General features: G+C 53.1%; 1 protein-coding gene and 1 non-coding gene across 3 annotated transcripts in view; both read right to left on the bottom strand.

The window, feature by feature from the left end:
- Nucleotides 1–14,545, bottom strand: part of FLT4 (fms related receptor tyrosine kinase 4) — a 99,975-nt gene extending 85,430 nt beyond the window's left edge. For both annotated transcript variants that reach the window (XM_029051462.2, XM_029051463.2), the window contains exon 1: nucleotides 14,436–14,545. In XM_029051462.2, coding sequence (XP_028907295.1) covers nucleotides 14,436–14,496 — 61 coding nt within the window. In that variant the 5' untranslated portion in view covers nucleotides 14,497–14,545. The remainder of the gene's footprint in view (nucleotides 1–14,435) is intronic.
- Nucleotides 5,780–5,917, bottom strand: LOC114806781. Its single transcript, XR_003754843.1, has one exon. It is a non-coding gene; the product is annotated as a small nucleolar RNA SNORA7 (small nucleolar RNA).
- Nucleotides 14,546–25,372: the final 10,827 nt, after the last annotated feature.

The raw sequence follows: 25,372 nt of genomic DNA, 5'->3' as shown, positions 1-25,372 counted from the left end.
GTTTTTTGAGAGCTTACTATTGGCAGAGCTCACTGTATTAAGTGCTTGGGAGAGTACGATGTAACAATATAACAGACACTTTCCCCGCTCACACAACCTTACAGCCTAGAGGGGGAGACAGACACTAATAGAGAGAAATATTATGGGCCGTGACCACCTTCTCTGTGGCTAAGAAGCCCAGGATGAGACCAAGGCCTCTATAAAGAGAGGCCAGAGGGGGCTGCAGCCCCACCACCCTCTGCGCCGTGTCCCCGCACCTTCCCGTCCATTAAATTCTGCTCCGGCTTCTGTCCTAGGACAACATAGTCCCAGCAGGATTGGAAAGTGAGGGTGTGCTCACTATCAGATCTGTCCCATCTCAGGCCCTTGGGGACCTTAACCATCTCTATAAGAGTCCATGGGCCCCTCTCCATGGGGCACACAGAAATTCCACACACTATTTTGTGGCTATCACAGCTGGTTATCCCTCACTACACCTGGCCCTGGGACTGACAGTCTCAGATTCACAGGTCGGGGCAAAAAGAGCCAACAGATCGCCGGTGGCCACGGCCAGGCCGACCCGCTTCCTCCCAGTAGCCCGCACTGACACCATGCTGGGCCCTAACCTGGTTCCAGCGGGTGGGCCCTCACTGGGGACAACTGGCTAGAAATTGACAATTCCCTTTCGCCAGGAAGGGAAGCGCATCGCGGACTTCGCAATCGAGACCGCCAATCGATTTTAACGAGCGCTTACTGCATACAGACCACTGTAGCGAGCACTCGGAAGAGTACGATATGACAGAGTTGGCAGATGCACTCCCTGCGTGCGTGAGGAAGGACCTGTCTGCCCCCCTCCTGCCCCCCGGCCGCTCCCCCCCCGCCGCCAGGGGGAACGGTCTGGACCGAGAGTTTCATAACCGTGTTTATCACAAAGGAAGTACACTGTGAGAGTCACATCCCTGACAGCTTGGAGAGTGGGGAAGAGGTGAGTCCCCCAGCAACTCGGGGGAAAACACCCCAGGCCGCCAGGACACCGCACGGTCCTTCAGATGCAAAGTGTTTATGGGCCAACAGCAAGGCGGATGTAAGTTAGACACCAAGAGGAACTTTGCAATCACAAGGTCTGTGGGACACTGGAAAAGGGATCCGAGGGAAATTATGGAGTCCCTTCAAGAAACAGATGGGATGGCTCAGCTGGGTTCGTGCCAGAAGGCAGAGGGTTGGACGAGTCAATCTTTAAGGGAACTGTCCAGCAAATAATGACCCAACCCTGCCCAGGTGGCTCCTCGCTGCCTCCTTCTGAGCCTGCTGAGCGCTTCTCCCTTACCAGCCTCGTGATGCCCTAGTGAGGCCATGGGCTGAGCACCTCCGGTTCTATTCCCAGGGCTGAAGGATTCATGGGGTTTCACATCCCCTCTCTAGGCCTCAGCACCTCCATCTGGATAACAGGCTGCAGCATCTCTTGGGAAGCCCAGGTGGAGGAGCCGTTAACCCTCCCCTCTCTGCAGGGAGCCACGTTGTGCTCTGAGCGGGAATCACAGTGGGAGAAGGGGTGAGAATCGGGTGTGAAGCCGGGACCCAACAGAAGACCCAGGAGATTCTGAGCTTGGAGGCAGCCCGGATCTCCAAGAGGCAGGCTGAGATGCCGAGTCCCCAACCCCTTGGTCCGAAAGCTAACACAGCCCCCCTGCCTGGGGAAGAGTGGAAGTAATAATAATAATTGTGGTATTTGTTAAGCCCTTACTATGTACCGGGCACTGTACTAAGCACTGGGGTGGATACAAAGAAATCTAGTTGGACCCAGTCCCTGTCCCACTTGGGACTCACATTCTTAATCCCCATTTTACTGATGAGAGAACTGAGGCAGAGAGAAGTGACTTGCCCAAGGTCACAGCAGACAAGTGGCGGAGCCGGGATTAGAACCCAGGTGCTTCCGCCTCCCAGGCCCGTGCTCTACCCACTAGGCCATGCTGCTTCTCATGTGGGAGCTCATATGATAGCTCCTGGGAGTGTCCCACCAGCTATCAAGCAGCAGCGGGTGTGCCCCGCAGAAACAATTTCACTTTCAGAAACCAAAAACAAGTGTCAGATTTTCCAAAGTCGCCTCTCGTTTTTCATCCTGTTAGGGCCTGGACTTCCGGCTGCCCACTGGGCCTGTTTAAAAGCCAGGCTTGGGAGAGATAAAGCCCCACCACCTGGGTTGTAGCACCTAACTTCCCTCTTCGCTCCCTCCTCTGCCCCTCTCTCCCCCTCTCCAAATGAGTGCCCTCTCCTGCCCCCAGATACATAACTAAAAAGGAGGAGTGTTTTTCTTTTATGGTAAAGTGCTCACTATGTGCCAGGCACTGTACTAAGCTCTGGGGTAGATACAAGCTAATCAGGTTGGACACGGTCAGTGTCCCACATGGAGCTCACAGTTCTCATCCTTATTTTACAGATGAGGGAACTGAGGCACAGAGAAGTGAAGTGACTTGCCCAGGGTCACACAGCAGAAAAGTGACATAACTAAGATTAGAACCCAGGTCTCTCTGACTCCTAGGCCCACGCTCTATCCACTAGGCCACGCTGCTTCCCTTCTGATTGCCCACCCCTACCAAAGTAGACTTTGAAAACACATGGGACTGGGAAATCAGGAGAACTAAGTTCGAATCCCAGCTCTGCCACCGGCCTGCTGTGGGTCCATGGGCAAATCCCTCTCTGAGCCTCAGTCTTCTCATGTGAAAAATGGAGATAAGATACCACCTCTATTTCTTAGATTGTGAGTCCTGTGTGGGACGAGGACTCGGCTTTAATGATCTTGTTTCTGCCCCAGCACAGATTCTGACACCTACATACCTTCATATTATTATCATTATTATTATTAACAGGGAGCAAGAGGATGGCTCATGAAGCTGAGAGAGAAGGATAAAGGGTAAGAAGTTGTGAGAAAAGTTGAAGACGACGGAAGTTGCAAGTATATTGGGAGGGGGCAGGGGGGCTTCTCAAAGCATTAGACCACATTCTTGCATCCTACCTTGGACCTGCTGGGGATCTGGACACAATTCTTCCTAGGCTGGGCTCTTCCTGGGATGCCGAATTCTTCCAAGCAAGTGACAGAAATATCTCCAAACCAAGGCACTGACAAAGCCATTAATCCAGGCTGAGCTCCGGACCACTCGGCAGCTGCAGCTGCCACACCACCACGGAACTCCAAGCCTCCTCCTCTGTGGCCCTCCGAAGTCTACCATCTGTGCCCTCTTCTTAGAAAACTTCCCCACCCTCTAACTAGTGGTCCGTAATCAGGGGCACACTGACCTCTACGCACAGTAGGTCCCGAATAAATACGATTACCACCGTTCTCTGATGCTCTTCAGCTGAAGGACAAAAAGTAAAGAGCCCTCTCACCCGACTCCTTACTTAGATTGTGAGCCCCATGTGGGAGAGGGACTGTACCTGGCCTAATTGTCCCGTACCTTCCCCAGCATTTACGTATTTAACACATAGTAAGTGCTTAATGAATACCGATTAAAAAAAACAACCCTCCAGAACTTGGCCAATAGACCCCTGAGAAAAAGGTGAGCAATAAGATGGAGAAACTGAGTTCCAGGACAATTAATTACCACCAAGCCGGACAACTGCCTTGATTTAAACTCGTTTTCTTAGCCCTCAAATAAAACCACCTTCATCTCCACAGCACTTAGATACATATTCACAATTTATTTTAATGTCTGTCTCCCCATCCGAACTGTAAACTCCTTGTGGGAAGGGAACACGGCTACTGAATCTTTTATATGGTACTCTCCCAAGCGCTTAGGACAGTGCTCTACACACTGTAAGCACTCAGTAAAGAATGATTGATTCATTCATTCAAACCTAGGGATTCTGACAATCATTTCCAGCTGGACACCCCCTACTCTGTCTTGGAAATACCATCCGGTAGAGATGGGGCGGAGGCTATCACACTCGAACGGGACGACATTGCTAACCATCAGACCGTCCCCTGCACTGGGACTCCTTGGACTTCAAGATGCACTCCCAGAGGAAAGGCCTGGACACCAAAACGTACAGAAAAGAGAAAGTAAATCCTTGCCGGTGATTTTCCAGCTGCCACTCTAAAAAGACCAGAGGCTCAGGGAGCACTAGGCTGCCCAAGAAGGGGGTGACAGGCCCCCAAATCCCGACCCCATGGAATACCCTCGTTCTTGGGTTCTGGGTTAGAGTTAGGGAGTGCCCTCCTTCTTGGGCTCTGCAGCTGTCCCTGCCTCTCCAGCGATGTCCCTTCTGCTGTGTTTCCGCTCTGTACTTTTCCTCTCACCTAGTCTTGGCAGACCAGAGAAGGGGAGGGCAAGGACGCGGCCTAAGCTGCCCTTGTTCTGTAGAAAAGATGGCACCTCTGCGTGACAAAGTACCAGCCAATCATATTTATTAAGCGTTTACTGTGTGCAGAGCACTGTAGTAAGCGATTGGGAGAGTACAGTTATATTGTGCTCTCCCTACAGTCAAGAAGCAGAGTGTTCGAGGAGTGCAAGTGCCCAGGTCCCCAGCCCCTCCCCCACCATGCAACCCCGACCTCAATGCCACAGGATGGGATACCCCCGTCCCCCCAGGGGATAGCCCCCGGGCATAAAGACCACCATGGCCAAAGGGAGCAGAAAGGGAGGATCACAGGGTAAGGCGTCATCAGCAACGTGGCTTAGCGGAAAGAGCATATGCTTGGGAGTCAGAGATCATGGGTTCCAATCCCAGCTCCACCGCTCATCAGCTGTGTGACTTTGGGCAAGTCACTTAGCTTCTCTGTGCCTCAGTTACCTCATCTGTAAAATGAGGATTAAAACTGTGAGGCCTCTGTATCTACCCCAGCGCTTAGAACAGTGCTTGGCACACAGTAAGCGCTTAACAAATACCATCATCGTCGGCCACAAACAGAAGAGATGACTGAAGACCTGTTTCTCTATGGGTGGTGACCAAAAGCCAATCTGAAAAGTAACCAAAAACCAACAGAGAAACAAGGTGGCCTAGTAGAAAGAGTACCAGACTGGGAGACAGGAATCCTGGGGCCCAATTCCAGAATCGCCTCTTAATAATTACAATAAGTGCTCACTATGTGTCAAGCACTGTTCTGAGTGCTGGGGCAAGTACAAGGTAATCAGGTTGGACACAGTTCCTGTCCCACATGGAGCTCACAGTCTTAATCCCCATTTTACAGATGAGGCAACTGAGGCACAGAGAAGTTAAGTGACATGCCCAAGGTCACACAGCAGACAGGTGGCAGAGCCAGGATTAGAACCCATGTCCTCTGACTCCCAGGCTCAAGCTCTTTCCACCAGACCAGTGCTGCTTTTCCTGCTGTTTGACCTTCGTCAAGCCGTTTAACTGCTCTGTACCATAATGTCTTCATCTATAAAATGCCTATATCTGTTCTTCCTCCCCTTTAGCCTGTGAGCCTCATGTAGGACAAGAGACTGTGCCCAATCAACTTATCTTGTATCTACCCCAGCTCATAACAGAGTGCTTGTCTCAGAGTAAGCGCTGTAAAAGCTTTAAAATAATAATAATAATCAGAAGCAAGAGGATTGGTTGGCCTAAAGTCAGTTTGCCTTGTCTTATGCTGTCGAGTCATCTCCGACCCATAGCGACGCCACGGACACATCTCTCCCACAACACCCCACTCTCCATCTGCAGTCATTCCAGTAGTGCATCCGTAGCATTTTCCAGGTAAAAAATATGGAAGTGGTTTACCACTGCCTTCTCTGCGCCATAAACTTGAATCTCCGCCCTCGCCTCTCTCCAAGCCACTGCTGCCCAGCACAGGGTAATTTTGACTGGTAGCACATTGTCTTCCACTCGCTAGCCACTGCCCAAGCTAGGAATAGAATGGGTATGCCTCTGCTCGATTCTCCCTCCCGTAGCCGAGACTGGTACAGTACTAGAAACTTTCCAGGTGCGATCCTGAATGGGGCAGAGTCAATTCAGATGATAGGTTTAGGGAAACCAAAAGACTCCAGCTGAGGAAGAGGGACCACCTGATTGACTGGGAGGAAAGGAAGAGAGGAGAGGTGAGGGTTGAAGGGTGTGGAGGACCAATCAAGAGGTTGATTAACAGCGGATAAGTCCCTTATCAGGTCAGCTTTCTGCACCAGGCAAACTAAGTGGGACCCCTGCCTCACAGCCATCAGAAGGGATGAACAGCCTCTTCTCCCCCACTTTATCAAAGCTGTTGACACCATCACCATGAACATCTCAAACAGCCCCTGCAGTGTCTGAGGGGAAGGTGGATGAGGGGCTAGGACTGGGCCAGGGCTCTAGAGAGGAGGGAGCTTGTTGTGGGCAAAAAAAGTATCTACGTTAGTACAGTGCTCTGCATACTGTTAAGTGCTCAATAAATACCACTGATTGAGGGGATGAACTGTGAACCTGTAGCTTCCACTGCCCAGGGTCCTTGAGGGTTTGCAGCTGACTGACATCTCTGTGGAGTTTATGTTTCAAGTGCTGGGGGGAGAGAGAACCCCCATAGGGCTGGCAGGATTGTGCCTGGTTTACCCTGCATGTGACAGGGTTCTGCTCTTTAGCCTCCTTGTCCTTGTATCAAAATAAGTCCACCTAAGAGAAGTCCCTGCCTAGGACACTGAGGGAGAACTAGAGCCTGCCTGCTCCATTCTGAGACCCCTTTTACCTAGAGCCCCGCATTAAGCCCCAAACCTGGGGCTTGGCCCCAGACAAGTCCCAGAAACATGGGGTTTGAAGCAGCCCGGTACCTAGCTGGACCCAAAGTAAACTCTCAATAAATATCGTTGATTGATGGATTGACTGAATAGGGGGAGATGAGATCAATCAGGGAAGGCTTCCTGGAAGATATGTGATTTTAATAGGGCTTTGAAGAAGGGTGAGCAGTGGTCTGCCGGATGCGAGGGAGGGTGGGGACTCCAAGTAGGAGGGCAAGTATGAGGGAGGAGGAGAATGAGGCACAGTGAGTCACCGAAGCCTGAATCAGATCCACCTGGTGACCACCAGGCATTTCAACCAGGCTAAAATCTGGGCCCTGGGTGGACTCAGGTGTTGGGCATTCAGCAGAAGCCAAGACATCGTAAATGGGGTGGTGTAGGAGTGATTAGGGGGCCCTCTCATCCAGCTCTCTCACCCAGGTGACTCAGAGTGGATCTGGATGGGTCTCCTCTCTGCCCCCACGGGGCATGGAAGTCTGAGTTGCTATAATTGTTTTGAGTAACAGGAGGTGGGGGGGGCACCTGGAGTCTATCCCCAGAAGCAATGCCCCAGGACCTCAGCCCAAGTGGGCAGTCCCTAGCTCCGTAAGCAGTGCTGCTGTTCTGCTTGTCATATATTAGTTTGGGGGAGGTTGGGGCATGGTCAGACCAAGCGCGAACTCAGAAGGGCCGCACTGTTTCTGTCTCCCTCATTTCCTCCCCTCCTCTGAGCTTCTGATGGAGTTCTCCCTCCCCCTGGGGCTGCTGGATGCTCAAACATGGGACTGGTTAGTGCTCGGGCCTGCTGAGGACACTGGCTCACAGAACCCAGGGGCCAGGTTTGATGCCCAGAGGGCACACAGGTCCCTCTAGACTGGAAACTTCTTGCGGATAGGGAATGTGTCTACCAAATCTGTTGAACCGTACTCTCCCAAGTGCTTAATACAGTGTTCTGCACACAGTAAGCACTCAATAAATACCAAGGGTTGATTTTTGATACTTGCTGAGATGATGCCCAGGGGCACCCCAGACCTTGGCCTCTGCCCTGTCCTGCCCTTTTGCTGGTGGGAGTGGTCCGGATCCCTGGATTCTACCACCCGCTACCCATTGCTGTAGCTGCCTCAGTTTCTCTCCCTCGCATTCTGAGCCACAGTGGGATTGTCTTCACATACCAGCTCGACGGCGCTTATGTCCTTATCTGTAATTTGTTAATTTCTATTATTGTTTGTCTCCCCCCGGACTACAAGCTCACGGTGGGCAGGGAATGCGTCTGCTACATTGTTATATTGTACTCTACCAAACTCTTAGTACAATACTGTGCACACATTAAGCGCTCAATAAATACGATCGACTGAGCGACTGGCACACGAATGGCAGGATTCATCCCTCCCGTCCTCGGCCACACGAACCGCGACTGACTGACCGCATGACCCACGAATGGCCGGATTCATCCCTCCCGTCCTCGGCCACACGAACCGCGACTGACTGACCGAATGACCCACGAATGGCCGGATTCACCCCTCCCGTCCTCGCCCACACAAGCCACGGATCGCCAAGATACTGCAGGCCGGAGCTGCGCTCTCCGGCCATACTGCCCAGCCAGCTTCCCCCTCAGACCTCTTTCTGCAGCCTAGTGCTTCTGGGAGGAAGATTCCATCCTGGGCCCCCCGGGTTGAGAACCCCTCCACGCTCTCTGATCTCCCCCGACCTTCTCCGGATCCTCAAAGGAGACAGTAGTTTAGGGTGGGACCTCCGAACTCGACACCTACTGTCGGGAGAGTTGAGTCCTGTTACACTTCCAACCCTTCAGACCTCAGGCAGAATCCAGTCTCCGGATCGAGACGTCTTTTCCAGGTCCCGCTCAGAGCTCGGGGCCTGGACTGTGACTGAGAGCTTCAGGTAGACGGGGACCGTGTCCGACCCGATTGATCTACCCCAGTGCATAGCTCCGTGCTCGCTTCGGAATATGCACTTAACAAATACCTCAAAAGAAAAAAAAAAGCTTACCATTCATTGGGCTGTGAGGCTGATCCCCGTTGGACAAAACGGATTGGAGCTGGACCTGAATTCTGGCATGGTTTCAGGTTCCTCTGGATACTCTCCCGCTGGTGGGTTTTTTTTTTAATGGTATTATTTAAGTGCTCACAGTGTGCCAGGCACTGTACTAAGCACTGAGATAGAAACAAAATAATCAGGTTGGACGCAGTCCCTGTCCCCCTGGAGCTCACATTTGCAACTGAAGGGTTGAATCCCCATTTTACAGATGAGGTAAGTGAGGCACGGAGAAGTTCAGTGACTTGCCCAAGGTCACCCAGCAAACGAGTGATGGATCTGTGATTAGAATCCAGGTTCTCTGACTCCCAGGTCCGTGGTCTTTCCACTAGGCCACGCTGGTTCTCTTCTCTCTCCAGCCCTAGCCCAGAAACCTGGCTAGGTTTGGGTCTCAACTCCTCATCCCTTGGGTCTGGCAAGGGAGGTGTTCGGCTCACTGTTGCCTACTAACCATGAACAAGAGGGTACGCATCCCTTTACCCATGTTCTGAAAGCAGGGAATCGATCGACGGTATTCGTTAAGCACTTATTCGGGCGAGAGTACAAAACAACAGAGTTGGTAGACACGTTCCCCGACCACAGTCAATTTACAGTCTAGAGGAAGATTAGAGAGAAGGTGTGTGCTTGAGGTGGGGACACCCAGCTGGGTGATGACCTGCTAAAAAAACCCTGCTAGGTGTTGGGGCGGGTGGGAGGAGACACGCTCTCCGCCCTCTCCCCAAGCCTGCTGCCAACACTCTTGGGATGGAGGGAGGGGAGAGGTACACGTGGCACAGTCGGAATCATGTCAAAGGGACTAAAAACCTGCCTCGTCCCAGTCGTGCCCATTAGGGCGGCCACACTCATTCTCTTTTTGCCCCTGCTGCCATCCTCAACCCAATCAGGTACACATCAGGTCTCCGCCTCACCCAGCTCCCCTCCTTCCTGCCCTCCACATCTGTCACCATCGGTCACACTCTGCCTGCTCCTGGGGCCTCTCCCCATCTCTTTACTCTCAATCACATTTTTGAGGGCTTACTGTGTGTGGAGCACTCCTCGCTTGGGAGAGGGCAATATAACAGACACGTCCCCTCCCCACAGAGAGCTTAGAGTCTGGAGGGGGAAACAGGCATTGATATAAATAAATTTATTACAGATACGTAGCATTGTGGGACTTGGAGGGGGGATGAATAAAGGGAGCAAGTCAGGGCAACGCAGAAGGGAGTTGAAGAAAAGGAAAAGAGGGCTTAAGTCAGGGAAGGCCTCCTGGAGATGTGTCTTCAATAAGGCTTTGAAGTGGGGGAGAGTAATTGCCTGTCGGATAGGAGGAGAGAGGGCATCCTCTCCCAGAGTGCCAGGAGAAGTGTGGATCTAGTCCGTGGAACAGTCCAGGTAACCACCCAGAAACTAAAAGCGACAGCTGGGCCCGGGGCCCTGTGTGCACAAGTGCCAACTTTTTCACTTTGCCAGAGAGCAGAACGGGGACTAGGAATTGAGTGGACAGGAGGACTTGAAGGGAGGGCATGGGGTTTGAAGAACTCACAGGCCAGAGAGTCACCATGTTGGGTCTTTGCAGTCCTGAATGGAAATGCTTAGGTCTTGTCAGAAACCTAGAAGAAGCCAGTCTGGGAATCCGGTGGGGGTTAAGGGCCCTGGGGATTGGCACCTGTTTACCATGTTCACAGGCCAACGGCTGTAGTGTCAAAGTCAGAGGAAAAATATTCTTGGGTCCCTCTCCTCACATAGAAGCAGCATGGCCTAGTGAATAGATCATGGGCCTGGGAGTCAGAAGGACCTGGGTTCTAATCCTTGCTCAGCCACTTGTCTGCTGGGTGACCCTCGGTGGGTTCGTGACCCACTTAACTTCTCTGTGCCTCAGTCACCTCATCAGTAAGATGGGAATACTGTGAGTTCCATGGGGGACGTGGACTGGGTCCAACCTGATTAGCTTTCGTCTACCCCTGCACTTAATACGGTGCTCGGCACACGGTAAGTGCTTAACAGAGACCATTAAAAAAAAAATGGTTCCCTGGTGGACACGTGTCTCTTTGATACTATCTGGACATAGGGTGGTGCCAGGCGGCCCCTTTCCCAGAAGTCTCTCCAGTCCAGCTGGTTTTTTTGTCCCTCCTGCCCATTCGGACCCCAGAGGGACACTCCCGAGCCCTGAGGTCACATCATCAGCAAAATTCAATGGAATACCGGCTCTCCAGGACCTCAGATCCCCAGGGCCCCCCTCCCCACCTGACCCTAACCCAGACCTTACTCAACTCTCCCTTCACATCTCAATCTACAGCCCCCCATGTGCAACCTGCTCATCATTGCGGAAATAAATGGAACAGACTCAGGGCAGAGCAGACAGTCCTTTTTCAAATGGTATTTTTTAAGCACTTACTATGGGCCAGGCACCGGGGAAGATACGAGCTGATCGGGGGGGGGGGGGGGCGTAGTCTGTGTCCCACGTGGTTCCCACAGTCCAAATCCCCCTTTTATAGATGAGGAACTGAGGGCCAGAGAAGTAAAGTGACTTTGCCCAAGGTCACCCAGCAGACAAGTGGTGGGGTCAGGATTAGAACCCAGGTCCTTCTGACTCCCAGGCTGGTGACGTTTCTTGTGCTCCAGCCTTCTCCAGGACCACAGGGGGTTGCCTTTGGTGTCCCTCTGCTCGTGGGGTTAGTGGCGGGAGGAGGGGTGAACAAGTCAGAGAGGCTTGATTTCAGTTACTCCAGCCCTCCATACCCTCTTCCGACCCCTTATACTCTGCTCTCGTTGCACACCTGGAACTCAGTTTCAGAAGCTACAATTCACCAGCCAAGATTTATGAGTCAATCAATCCATCAGTCAAAGCTATTTATTGAGCACTGACTGTGTATAGAGCACTGTAATAATAATAATGATGTTGGTATTTGTTCAGCGCTTACCATGTGCGGAGCACTGTTCTAAGCGCTGGGGGAGATACAGGGTCATCAGGTTGTCCCACGTGAGGCTCACAGTCTTCATCGCCATTTTACAGAGGGGGTAACGGAGGCACAGAGAAGTGAAGTGACTTGCCCACGGTCACCCAGCTGACAGGTGGCAGAGCCGGGATTCGAACCCATGACCTCTGACTCCCAAGCCCGCGCTCTTTCCACTGAGCCACGCTGCTTCTCTAAGCACTCGGGAGAGTACAATACAGCAGAGTTGGTAGACGCGTCCCATGCCCACAAGCAGCACGGCCCAGTGGATAGAACACAAGCCTGGGAGTCAGAAGGACCTGGGTTCTAATCCCGGCTCTGACACTTGTCTGCTCTGTGACCTTGGGCAAATCACTTAACTTCTCTGTGCCCCAGTTATCTCATCTGTAAACTGGGGATTAAGACTGTGAGCCCCATGTGGGACAAACCGATTAGCTTGAACCTACGCCGGTTCTTAGTACCGTGCCTGAAACACGGTAAGCATTTAACAGACTGTGAGCCCGTCACTGGGCGGGGATTGTCTCTATCTGTTGCCCAGTTGTTCATTCCAAGGGCTTAGTACAGTGCTGTCCACATAGTAAGCGCTCGATAAATACGATTGAATGAATGAACAAATACCATTTTAAAAAAGCCAAAAAAACGAGTTTACAGTCTAGAGTCTAGTCGAGAGAATCTAGAAAACCAGGCAGAAAACAAAGATTCCCATATTATGAGGGGGCGGGGAGACGAGGGGAGCCTAGGCACAAAGAGGGAGGGTCAGTTCTTCCGACAGCACCTACCGAGAGGCCAGGAGGCCTAAGCCCCCAGCCGGGCGATGAGAGTCAGCAAAACCCGACACCCCCCTTCAATAGTATTTACTGAGCGCTTACTATGTGCAGAGCACTGTACTAAGCGCTTGACCCACCCCTCTCGGCCCCCTCCCCACCTGCGCCCTCTGACCTGCCCGGAGCCGGCTCTTGGCCCGAGATGGGGCGTGCTGTGGGCAGAGGGTGGGGGGCAAGGAAGGCGAGGGGGAGAGGGGTCCGGTGCCCCCCACCAGGGGACCAGGACCATCCCGCACGTGGAGGTCGTCGAAGCCCGCACGAGTTTGCCGCCCCCCCACCCCTGGCGCCCCCTGCTGGCCAACGAAGGCGGGGCGGCGCTGCCCGTAGATTCATCATTCATGCCATCCTATTTACTGAGCGCTTACCGCGTGCAGAGCACCGTACTGAGCGCTTGGCAAACTACAATAGAGCGATAAAGAGAGACGAACCCTGTCCGCGACGAGCTCACAGTCTGGAGCGGGGGGAGACGGACGTCGGTACAAGTAGACGGATATCAATATAAATAAATAGAAATATAGATATGTACATAAGTGCTGGGGGTGGTGGAGGGAGAGCCAAGGGAGCGAGTCAGGGTGCCGCGGAAGGGAGGGGGCGGATGATGCCCGCAGATGAGTGAATCGTACTTTCCAAGCGCTTAGTACAGTGCTCTGCACACCGTAAGCGCTCAATAGGTATGAATAAATGAATGGACGATGCCCGCAGATGTCCGCGGGCGGGGGCTCGGGGGTAGGGCATGGGAGGAACCTGCCCCTAGGGATCCGAGTCGGGTAGGGGGTAGCCCGGGGCGGAGAGCCAGGGGACCACGGGCCGGTCCTGTCGGGGGCGGACAAGGGCCCGGCAGGAGGCAGATGGAGAAGAGGTCGACGGCCGGGGAATGGTGGAAGAGAGGGGAGAGGGACGAGGAGGAGGAAGGGGGACGGGAGGGAAGGAGAGGGACAATGACAGAAGTTTGTGCCCGGGGAGGGGTTGGGGATGGGGGACGGATGGGGCAGAGGCCCCGGACGCCGGAGGAATTAAGGCAGGGGCAGGGAGATGGGAGGCGGGGGTTATTAGGGACGGGGCAGGGAGGCAGAAGGTGGGGGGCGGTAATTAGGACAGGGGCAGGGAGGTAGGAGACTGGGGGGGTACGCTGGGGGGTATTAGGGTAGGGGCAGAGAGACAGGAGGAGGGGGTATCAGGGCAGGGAGACGCGAGGCGTTCAGGCAGGGAGGTAGGAGATGGGGGGTTTAGGACAGGGGTAGGGAGAGAAGGATAGAGGCAGGGGGTATTAGAGGAGGGGTAGGGAGGCAGAGCTATTAGGACAGAGGCAGGAGGCAGGGCGTAGGCATCAGGGCAACGGCAAGGAGGTATTAAGGCAGGGAGACACGGGGTAATAAGGCAGGGAGGTGGGAAGTGGGGCTATTAGGACAGGGGCAGGAAGGCGAGAGGTATTAGGACCGAGTCAGGAGGCAAGGGGTATTGGGACAGGCAGGGAGACAGAAGGCAGGAGGTGGATATCAGGGCAGTGGCAGGGAGGTATCAGGGCAGGGAGACATGGGGTGATTAGGCAGGGAGGTGGGAAACGGGGGTATTAGAACAGGGGCAGGAAGGCAAGGGGCATCAGGACAGAGGCCGGGAGGCAAGGGGGATGAGGACAGAGGCCGGGAGGCAGGGGCGGGGAGGTATTAGGGCAGGGAGACAGGGGGTATTCAGGCAGGGAGGCGGGAGGTGGGGGGCATCGGGGCAGGGCGTTTCGGGACCGAGTCCGGGAGGCAGGAGACAGAGGGCAGCAGACAGAGGGCCGAGGCAGGGAGGCCGGAGACGGGGTGTGCGTGGTGGTGGGGAGCAGAGAGAAGGGGGTGCGGGGGAAAGCCTCCTGGCTAGCAGAGGGCGGGGGCGGAGGGGGCCGAGCCCCGCTGGGGCAGGTGCGGGAAAGGCTCCCCTCCCTCCGGGCCCGGTCTGGGGGGGCTGGGGGTCCCCGTCCTCACCTGCCTCCGACACGATCCCCACCCAGAGCCACAGGGACAGAGCGCACGAAGCTCTCTTCATCTCCAGCGCCCGGAGCAGCGGCCTGCGGCCCGGCGAGCCCGAGGTGCGGGTGGGTGGGTGGGTGGGTGGGAGGGCCGGGCCGCGGCCGGGCCGGGCCCGGGGGCGGGGACGGGGCGGGCCGCTGACCACCCCTCCGCCGCCCCCGCCCCTCCCCGGCGCCCACGGCCGCCCCGGGCCCGCTGCCCGCTAATAATAGTAATTACGATCACGGGCGACGACGAGGGATGATAACCGGACGGGATCCGTTATGCGCTTGCTGGGGCGCCGAGCACCGTTCGAAGCGCTGGAGAGCCATGGGTCTGTTAAGTAGCTCACTGGGGTGCCGAACACCGCTACGAAGCGCCGAAGAGCCATGGGGTCTGTTCAGGGCCTCCTAGGTGCCGAGCACCGTTCGAAGCGCTGAAAAACCGTGGTGCTGCTAGGCACTCCTAGGTGCCGAGCACCGTTCGAAGCGCTGAAAGCCACGGGGTCTGCCGAGGGCTTCCTAGGGAGCCGAAGCAACGTTCAAAACACCTGAAAAGCCATGGGGTCTGTCAAGGGCTTCCTAGGAGCCGAGCAACGTTCAAAAACCTGAAAAGCCACGGGGTCTGTCAAGGGCCTGCCAGGTGCCGAGCACCGTTCGAAGCGCCGGAAAGCCGTGAGGCTTGTTAAGGGCCTCCTAGGTGCCGAGCACCGTTCGAAGCGCCGAAAAGCCGTGGGGTCTGTTCAGGGCCTCCTAGGTGCCGAGCACCGTCCGAAGCGCCGAAAAGCCGTGGGGTCTGTTAAGGGCCTCCTAGGTGCCGAGCACCGTTCGAAGCGCTGAGAAAACCGTGGTGCTGCTTAGGGCACTTCCTAGGTTGCCGAGCACCGGTCGAAAGCGCCGAAAGGCCATGGGGTCTGTTCAGGGCCTCCTGGGGTGCCGAGCACCGTTCGAAGCGCCGAAAGGCCGTGGGGTCTGTTAAGGCCTCGCTGGGTGCCGGAGGCACCGTTCGAAGCGCCGAAAAGGCCGTGGGGTCTGTTAAGGGCCTCCTGGGTGCCGAGCACCGTTCGAAGCGCTGAAAAATCATGGCGTTTGTTGAGCGACGGCTAGGTGCCGAGCACCGTTCGAAGAGCTGAAAAACGATGGGATTTGTTAAGGGCTCGTTAGGTGCCAAACACTGTTCGAAGCGCTGAAAACGGTGGGATTTGTTAAGGGCTTGCTAGATACCAAGCACTATTCTAAGCGCTGACCACGTCTCTAAGCGCTGAAAAATCATGGTGTTTGTTAAGCGCTTGCTATATGCCAAGCGCTGAGCACTGCTCTAAGCGATGAAAAATGATGGTATTCGTTAAGCTCTTACTCAAGGACTGTTCTAAGAGCTGAGCACTGTTCTAAGCGCTGAAAAATGATGGTGTTTGTTAAGCGCTTGCTATGTGCCAAGCACTGTTCTAAGCACCGAGCACTGCTCTAAGCGCTGAAAAATGGTGTTTGTTAAGGGATTACTATATGCCAAACACTGTTCTATACGCTGAGCACTGTTCTAAGAGCTGAAAAATGATGGTATTTGTTAAGCGCTCGCTAGGTGCCAAGCACTGTTCTAAGCCCTGGGGTAGATCCAAGCTAATCAGGTTGTCCCACGTGGGGCTCACAGTCTTCATCCCCATTTTACAGATGAAGGAACTGAGGCCCAGAGAAGTGAAGTGGCCTGTCCAAGGTCACACAGCAGACAAGTGGCGGGACTGGGATTAGAACCCGCATTCTCCGGCTCTCTAGCCCGTGCTCTTGCCACTAAACCGTGCTGCTTCTCATGATGTAATAATTGTGGTCTTTGTAAAGCACTTACTATGGGCCAGGCACTGCACTAAGCGCTGGGGTGGACACAAGTAAATTGGGTTGGACGGAATCCCTGTCCCACATGGGGCTCATAATTTCGATCCTCATTTTACAGGTGAGGTAACTGAGGCCCGGAGAAGTGAAGTGACTTGCCCAGGGTCACACAGCAGACAAGTGGCAGAGCCTGGATAAGAACCCATGACCTTCTGACTCCCAGCCCTGTGCTCTATCCACTACGCCACGCTGCTCCTCGAGGGAGGGGAGTCGTGGAGAGGGGACCCTCCCCTGCGGGACCCTGAAAGCCCAGAGATGGAGATCCAGAGACTGGGGGCCCCAGAGTTAAAAATAATAATTATGGTATTTGTTAAGCGCTTACAATGTGCCAGGCACTGTACTAAGCGCTGGGGTTGGACAACTGCATACAGCTGGACACAGTTGGATGCAAGCAGTTGGGGTTGGACACAATCCCTGTGCCTTGAGTTTCGCCCATCCCAACCCTGGACATCTACAGAACCAGGACTCCCTCCTCAAATCCACCAGACAATGGGTTCTAATCCCAGCTCCTCCACGTGTCTACTGTGTGACCTCGGGTAAGTCACTTCACTTCCCCGTGCCTCAGTTTGCTGAACTGTAAGATGGGGATTCCAATTCCCGTTCCCTCTCTAAGTCACTCTAGGACTGGTAAGCTCCCTGGGGCCGGAAACATGTGCTACCAAGTCTGTTATACTGTTGTATCGTGTACTTGCTTCAAGTGCTAAGTACAGTGTTCTGCACACAGTAAGCGCTCAATAATACGATTGAATTGATTACTAGGACTGTGTCCAACCCAATTTGCCCTGTATCGCACGCCCAGTGTTTCGTTCTAGTGTCTGGCACAGGTAAGTGCTTAACAAATATAATAACTATGATAACAATAATCATAATAATTATAATGATGTATGGGAGGGGTTAGACCCCTGGGGGCAAGGGGTGTGTGGGTGGGTGTGTGTTTGTGTGAGTGTGTTTGGGGGCAGATGAGGTGAGAAGTCTGTGGCGGGGGAGAGTGCAGGGGGAACAGCTGATATCTGATAGAGAAGCAGCGTGGCTCGGTGGAAAGAGCCCGGGCTTGGGAGTCAGAGGTTATGAGTTCGAATTCAGGCTCGGCCACTTGTCAGCTGTGTGACTGTGGGCGAGCACTTACCTCAGTGACCTCATCTGTAAAATGGGGACTAACTGTGAGCCTCACGTGGGACAACCTGATTACCCTGTATCTCCCCCAGCGCTCAGAACAGTGCTCTGCACATAGTAAGTGCTTAACAAATACTAACATTATTATTATTATTATTTCAGGGACCAAGGAAGTCCGGGAGCTCAGACTGGACTTCCCAAAGAGCCATTCAGAGTCCTAGTGGCAACGGAGCTGGTGAGGGCCGGGGGAGCGTGGATGACCTCTTCTACCTTCTCCCTTCTGTCCGCATCCAGGGAACACCGGGGCCTGGGAAACCCAGCCGCCAGGCGGCAGGGAGAGCCCCTCGGAGAGGAAAAGGCAAAAAAAAAAACGCAGTCGGAATGGAACTTCCCAAGGTGCCGGGTGCCGGAGGCCCAACCCCAGCCCTTGGGAAGTCAATACGCTCTCAGAATTTTCCACGCTCGAGTGTGCTGGAACTGTAGCCGCGGGGCCCTCCCCCTGCAGCGCGGCCGCCCCGAGTTAGAGCTCCAGGCCTCCGAGGCCCAGCCGAACCCCGGCCCGGCCCTCGCCTGCCTTTCCACAACTTACACAACGGCCCACACGTCGAACACCGCTCTGCCAACGCAAACCATGTGCTCCTAGTCATCGAATGTCATGAAACCGCCGCGTATTTAACTGCCGCCTCTAACCTGTTCGACATACACACGCATACACAAACACACACGCACACACCCCCCCCCCCCCCCCCCGCTGAAATCATCAAAGGAAATCTCCGCCATCCAAGGTCCTTTTTTACACATATTTTCCATAGGGCCAGACTGTGAGAGACCAAACAGACCCTGCAGACTTTAAACCCAGTTTGGGGAGAGTTTAAGTGTTTTTAACACACTCGCTCATTCCAGGCACAACCCACACCCACTCATCCACATACCAGACACAGACCCCGAAACACACCTCTACACGAGAGGCAGCATGACTCTGTGCATAGAATGTGAGCCTGGGAGTCAGAGGGACCTGGGTTCTGATTCTGGTTCCGCCCTTTGTCTCCCGCGGTGACCTCGGTGCCTCATTTTACCTCATCTGTAAAATGAGGATTAAGACTGTGAGCCCCATCTGGGCAGGGGACTGTGTCTAAGCTGATTAGCTTGTATCCACTCCAATACTTAGTATAGTGCCTGGCACACAGTAAAGCGCTTGGCGTGACTCAGTGGGAAAGAAGCCCGGGCTTGGAGTCAGAGGCCATGGGTTCGAATCCCTGCTCTGCCACTTGTCAGCTGTGTGACTTTGGGCAAGTCACTTCACTTCTCTGGGCCTCAGTTCCCTCATCTGGAAAATGGGGATGAAGACTGTGAGCCCCATGAGGGACAACCTGATCACCTTGTATTCCCCCCAGCGCTTAGAACAGTGTTTTGCACACAGTAAGCGCTTAACAAATATCAACATTATTATTATTATTATTTCATTAAAAAATAAAATCTACAAACACAGATGCCCCCATGGTGATGGATACCGACCACCCAGGTCGGTAAGGCTTTGAAGGGCGTTTAACAGGGCAGGGTTCTAAGCACTTAGAACAGTGCTCTGCTTAAGTGCTCAATAAATACCACCGATCGACTGACGGACTGAATTCTTCCCCACAGAAGATGCGCTTGCCAACGGACCTTGCTGTGTTCCCACAGCCTTGGGGATCCATATCAGGCTGAGTGATTGCATGGACATCACCAAAGTCCTGAAGTATCCAGAAAAGGGCCCCCTCCGGACACTGTCCATCCGTCGACTGCCCCCCCGCTCTCAGCACATTCTGGATCCCAGGAATCGCAATCGTCAGAACGGCAGCTCCTTGCTTCACCTCCAACTCTCTCTAGCCAGCTGCTCCCCATCCTCAGCGATGATCTCCCTGCCACGTTTTAGAAATTAACCTGGATAGTCATCCCAAACCTCCCCAGCTAGAGGGATTATTTCCTTCTGGAGCAGGTGTCCTGAAGACCCAGACACCTTATTCCAGAGATCCACCTCATTCCCATGGCTGGAGAGGGGGATGACTAAGACAGAGATCCCGTTCACCAGTGAGAGGAAGTGGGAGAAGAGAAGGGGGAAAGAGAACCTAGGGAAGGAAAGGGGAGACTGAATGGGGACGATTTGGGTAGGTAGGAGTGGAAAGCAGGAAACGGAAAAATGACCTCCAAATTTTTCATTGATAAAGGAGAAGCTCCCACTCGCCTCTTCCTTCCTGAGAGTCCTTGGAACGTGGGTGATTCCTGCAGGAAGTCCACAATGTGGCCTCCTCACCATGACCAGAGTTAGGGGGTGGGGGCGCCTATTATAGCACCCTCATGCTTGGCTCCCCATGGAAATGAACACTGGAAGGGAAGAGGCTGGGAGAGGTGCAGAGCGAGAGAGACCATGGAGAAGACGGGGGGAAGGAACCAGAAAGGGGAACAGAGGAATGCATCAAACTGACAGTCAGTTGTATTTATTAAGCGCTTACTGTGTGCAGAGCACTGTTCTTGGGAGAGTACAATAGAACACTATAACAGACACATTCCCTGCCCACAACGAGCTTATAGTCTAGAGGGGGAGACAGACATTAATATAAATACAATTACGGATAGGCATATAAGTGTTGCGGGGCTGCGAGGGACGATGAATGAAGGGAGCAAGACGGGGCAAGGCAGAAGGGAGTGGGAGAAGAGGAAAGGAGGACTTAGGGAAGGCCTCTTGGGGGATTTGTTCGTTAATAAGGCTTTGACGTTGGGGAGAGTATATGAAGAGGGAGGGCGTTCCAGGCCAGAGACGGGACGTGGGCAAGAGGTCAGTGGCGAGAAAGACGAGATTGAGGTACAGTGAGAAGGCTAGCATTAGAGAGGCAAAGTGTGCGAACGGACACGCTGTTCCAAAGGGTGGAGGTGGGGACTGGAGAGGGGAGAGAGCCATCTCTCAATGGATAGAGCCTGGGACTGGGAGGCAGAAGAACCTGGCTTAAAATCCCAGCCCCGCCACTTGCCTGCTGTGTCATCTTGGCCAAGTCACTTAACTTCTCCATGCCCCAATTCCCTCCTCTGTAAAATGGGGATTGAGAGTGCGAGCGAGCCCCGTGTGGGACGAGGACTGTATCCAACCTGCTTAACTTGTGTCTACCCCAGCGCTTAGTACAGTGCCTGGCACACAGCGCTTAACAGAGTGGCTCAGTGGAAAGAGCCCGGGCTTGGGAGTCAGAAGTCATGGGTTCGAATCCCTGCTCTGCCACCTGTCACCTGTGTGACTGTGGGCAAGTCTCTTCACTTCTCTGTGCCTCAGTTACCTCATCTGTAAGAGAAGCGGCGTGGCTCAGTGGAAAGAGCCCGGGCTTGGGAGTCAGAGGTCATGGGTTCGAATCCCTGCTCTGCCACTTGTCACCTGTGTGACTGTGAGCAAGTCCCTTCACTTCTCTGTGCCTCAGTCACCTCATCTGTAAAATGGGGATTAAGACTGTGAGCCTCACGTGGGACAACCTGATTACCCTGTATATCCCAGCGCTTAGAACAGTGCTCTGCACATAGTAGGCGCTTAATAAATGCCAACATTATCTGTAAAATGGGGATGAAGATTGTGAGCCCCAAGCGGGACAACCTGATTACCCTGTATCTCCCCCAGCGCTTAGAACAGTGCTCTGCACGTAGTAAGCACTTCACAAATATCAACATTATTATTATTATTATTATTACTCTCAGCCCCGCCACCCGTCAGCTCTGTGACTCTGAGCAAGTCACTTCACTTCTCGGGGCCTCAGTGACCTCATCTGCAAAATGGGGATGAAGACTGTGAGCCTCACGTGGGACAACCCGCTGACCCTGCGACTACCCCAGCGCTCAGAACACAGTGAGCGCCTAACAAATACCAACATTATCATTATTATTATTAATAATACGTTCCATGAAAAAAACCAAACCGTGGATAGGCCCTAGGGACTGGAAGGATGAGCAGGCGAGAGGCGGGAAGGTGACCCCGTCTTCTCTGGTGACCTGTGTCCTCCAGAGGTGCCTTCGGAGTCCAAAAGCTGGGGAACTTCGATCCTAAGAAGGAGGAATGTGCCAAGGAAGCTGTGGAAAGCAGCAACTTGGCTCCGCTTCCCCCTTGCCGCCATCTACTGGGAAGAAAGGACAGCTCGGAGACACCCCAGAAACCAGAGAAGGGGAATTTTCCATCACAAACACGGTTACTAGGTGACACATGGTGGCCGCTCATTGTCCTGGGCCTGGGAAACAAAAGTATCTTCTCTCCCATCTCCCCTAAATATCATGCAGGGAAGCAGAACGACCCAACCCAAGAGGAAGGCTCCGGGCGTGCTCACAGCCCACTGCGGGTTTGCCAGCTTAGGCCAAGCTTTCGGTTGGCCGCTGTGTCCGAAGTCGGGGTCGCCAGCAGCACGGGGGAGATTCCCATCCTCCCCTCCAAGAAAGGAAGAGGGGCCGAAGCCCCCGGGCAACCCTAGGCGATAGGCAGAGGCCTGCCCTTGTCCAACCGGATGATTCCGAAGGGCATCTTTCAGAGCTCCGCCTGGAAGGAAGGTGTGGTTAAGGCTCTTCCCCCAAAAAAGGCAGAGTTCAGAAACCTCTGTGTAGAAAATCTCTGCCTTACTGAAGGCCCATCTCCTCCTTCCCCGACAAATCCCCCCTTTCTTTTTCTCTCCCTCCCTTCTGCGTCTCCCTGACTTGCTCCCTCTGTTCATCCCTCCTCCCAGCCCCACAGCACTTACGTACATATCTGTCATTTATTTATTTCTATTAACGTCTGCCTCCCCCTCTAGACTGTAAGCTCACTGTGGGCTGAGAATCTGTTTATTGTTATACTGTACTCTCCCAAGCACTTAGTACAGTGCTCTGTACACATAAGCGCTCAATAAATACGATCGAATGAATGAGTGAACGGATGAAAGAAAAGTCACCCTTCCCTCATCTTTCTCGCACCCTCCCGCACCCCGTCGTCCGTAGGTTGACCTGGGGAAGGCGAGAGTAACATTCCAGGCTTGCACGGGGAAAGGGGCGGAGGGCTATTGGGATGGGGTGGAGATGGGGCCCTCCATCATAAATTTCCTTATCTAAACATAACGGGTTGTCTGCTCCAACTGCCTGGAGTGGGGCAGCGCATTCCTGCATTCCTCTCATAGCCATGCTGCTTCAGGGGAGTCACTCTGCTACCTTGGGGCTCCTGTAATCAAAATTAATAATGGCCATATCTGGTGAGCCCTTACGATGGGCCAATCAATCAGGAGTATCTATTGAGCTCTTACTGGGTGCAGAGCTCCTTACGAAGTGCTTGGGAATAATAATAATAATAATAATAATAAAAAGGTTTTTAAGCCCTTACTACGTGCTGGGCACAGTACTAAGTGCTGGGGTAGATACAAGCCAATCAGGTTAGATGTGATCCCTGTCCCACAGAGGGCTCACAGTCCTAATCCCCATTTTAGAGATGAGGCAACCGAAGCACAGAGAAGTTAGGTGACTTGCCTAAGGTCACACAGCTGACAAACGGCAGAGCTGGGATCAGAACCCAGGTCCTTCTGACACCCAGTCTGTGCTTTTCCCACTAGGCCACGCTGCTTCTTTTGGGAGAGCATAACATAACAGTATAACACATTCCCTAACTACGACAAGCTTCCACTCCAGAGGGCCAAGTACTGTGCGAAGCGCTGGGGTAGATGAAATATAAGCAGATTTAGACTGGACACAGGGGGCTCTCAGCCTGTAGACGTGATCTCCTCTGGTCCCTCGCATCACCTTCCCACCCTCCGGGTGGCATGCCGTCACCGCTTCTCACAACCTCTCTCCTCCAGATCCGTTCTATTTCCCTTCTCCGACCCTACTCGGATCTGACCGTGGTATCCGTTAAGCACATATTAGGGGTCAGGCGCTGTACTAAAAGGTGGGGTGGATACGAGATAATCACTACCACAACCCAGCCCGCACACTTTGCTCCTCTAAAGCCACCTTCTCATTGTTCCTCCATCTCGTTCAACTGGGCGCCGACCTCTCACCCATGTCCTGCCTTTCCACTTCTCCCACTCTCTGCTGCGTCACCTTGACTTGCTCCCTTTATTCATCTCCCCACCCAGCCCCACAGCACTTCGGAACATATCTATAATTTGTTTATTTATTCCCGATGTAGTGGATAGAGCAGAGGCCTGGGAGTCAGAAAGTCATGGGTTCTAATCCCGGCTCCACCACTTGTCTGCTGCGTGACCTGGGGTAAGTCACTTCACTTCTCTGGGCCTCAGTTACCTCATCTGTAAAATGGGGGTGGAGACTGTGAACCCCAAAGGGGACAGGGACTGTGTCCAACCTGATTTGCTTGTATCCACCCCTGTGCTTAGTACAGTACCCGGTACATAGTAAACACTTAACAAATACCATAGTAATAATTATTATATTAATTTCTGCCACCTCCTCCTCCAGACTGTAAGATCACTGTGGGCAGGGAATGTGTCTATTGTTATATTGTTCTCTCCCAAGTGCTTAGTACAGTGCTCTGTACACAGTAAGTTCTCGATAAAGACGATTGAATGAATGAAAGAAAGGTCAGCGAGGTAGGAGGGGAGAATCGATTGTTCGGTTTTACAATTATCTCTCCATACCCAAAACAGGCATTCAATTTATATAATGATGATCATGATGAAATGATAGCATAAAAATCGATCAATCATAATGAGTGCTTCCTGTGTGCAGAGCTCTGTACTAAGCACTTAGGAGAGGACGATATAACAGAGTTGCTTGACACATTCCCTGTCCATAATGAACTTACACACTAGAGGGGGAGACAGACGTCAGTACAAATAAATAAATGATGGATATAATAGTAATAATAATCATGGTATGTGTTTAGTGCTTACTATGTGCCAAGCACTGTTCTAACCACTTGGGAAAGTACAGTGCAGCAGAACTGGCAGAAATGTTCCCTGACCTTAACAAGCTTACAGTCTAGAGGGGACTGTTCTTGGCTGTTGAATATGAAGAATGGGTTTTTATTATTCCACACTTCCTATTATTATGGTATTTGTTAAGTGTTCACTATGTGCCAAGCACTGTGCTGAACGCGGAGGCATATACAAATTAATCAGATAAAGGACTGTCCCTGTCCCACCAGAGGCTCACAGTCTAAGAGGGAAGGAGGGAGGGAGGGAGGGAAGGAGGGAGAGCAGGAAAAGCCATCATAGATTCTTAGTCTGAGTGAGATCTCAAGAGCCACCCGCCTACTAATGCTTTTTTTTAACGGCATTTGTTATGTGCTTACGATGCATCAAACACCGTTTTAAGCCCCGGGGTTGATCTAAGCAAATTAGGTCGGACACAGTCCCTGTCCCGCATGGGGCTCACGGTCTAAGGAGAGAGAACAGGTATCCCCATTTTACAATTGAGGAAACTGAGGCCCAGAGAAGTGAAGTGATTTGCCCAAGGTCACACAGCTAGCAGTTGGCAGAACCGGGACTAGAACCCAGGTCCTTCTGACTCCAGGGCCCGTGCTCTCTCCACTAGGCCAAGTTGCTTACCTTAGAGGTCGCCCTTCCGGCAGTAATGCCAGAGATTGAGGATAAAAAGCACAGGCGGTCCAGTGAACCAATAGCCCGATCGTGACCCGATTTTCTGCCTCTGGTGTCTGGTGGCCCAGAGTAGATGCTCAATAATGCTCAATAAATACCATTGATCGATTGATCGAATGATAACATGGCCCATCCGGGAAGTATGCTCAGTTTGGGGTACCTTTGGTGACTGTAGCATGTGCCGAGTTGGACGTGAGCTCATCCATCTACAATTTTCTTCCTGTTGCCTAATGTGAAATGGAAGAACCTTTAAATTTATGAGGCCCGTTGGCTCATTTCCCAGAGATTTCAAGAGATCGTGTCAAAGCTGTGATAGGCCCAGGTTAAAAATCCAACTTCA

Source organism: Ornithorhynchus anatinus, chromosome X1 (genome assembly GCF_004115215.2).
Source record: "Ornithorhynchus anatinus isolate Pmale09 chromosome X1, mOrnAna1.pri.v4, whole genome shotgun sequence".
NCBI classification, from domain to species: Eukaryota; Metazoa; Chordata; class Mammalia; order Monotremata; family Ornithorhynchidae; genus Ornithorhynchus; species Ornithorhynchus anatinus.
Note: the sequence above shows the minus strand (reverse complement) of the source record. Positions and strands in the feature narration are given on the sequence as shown.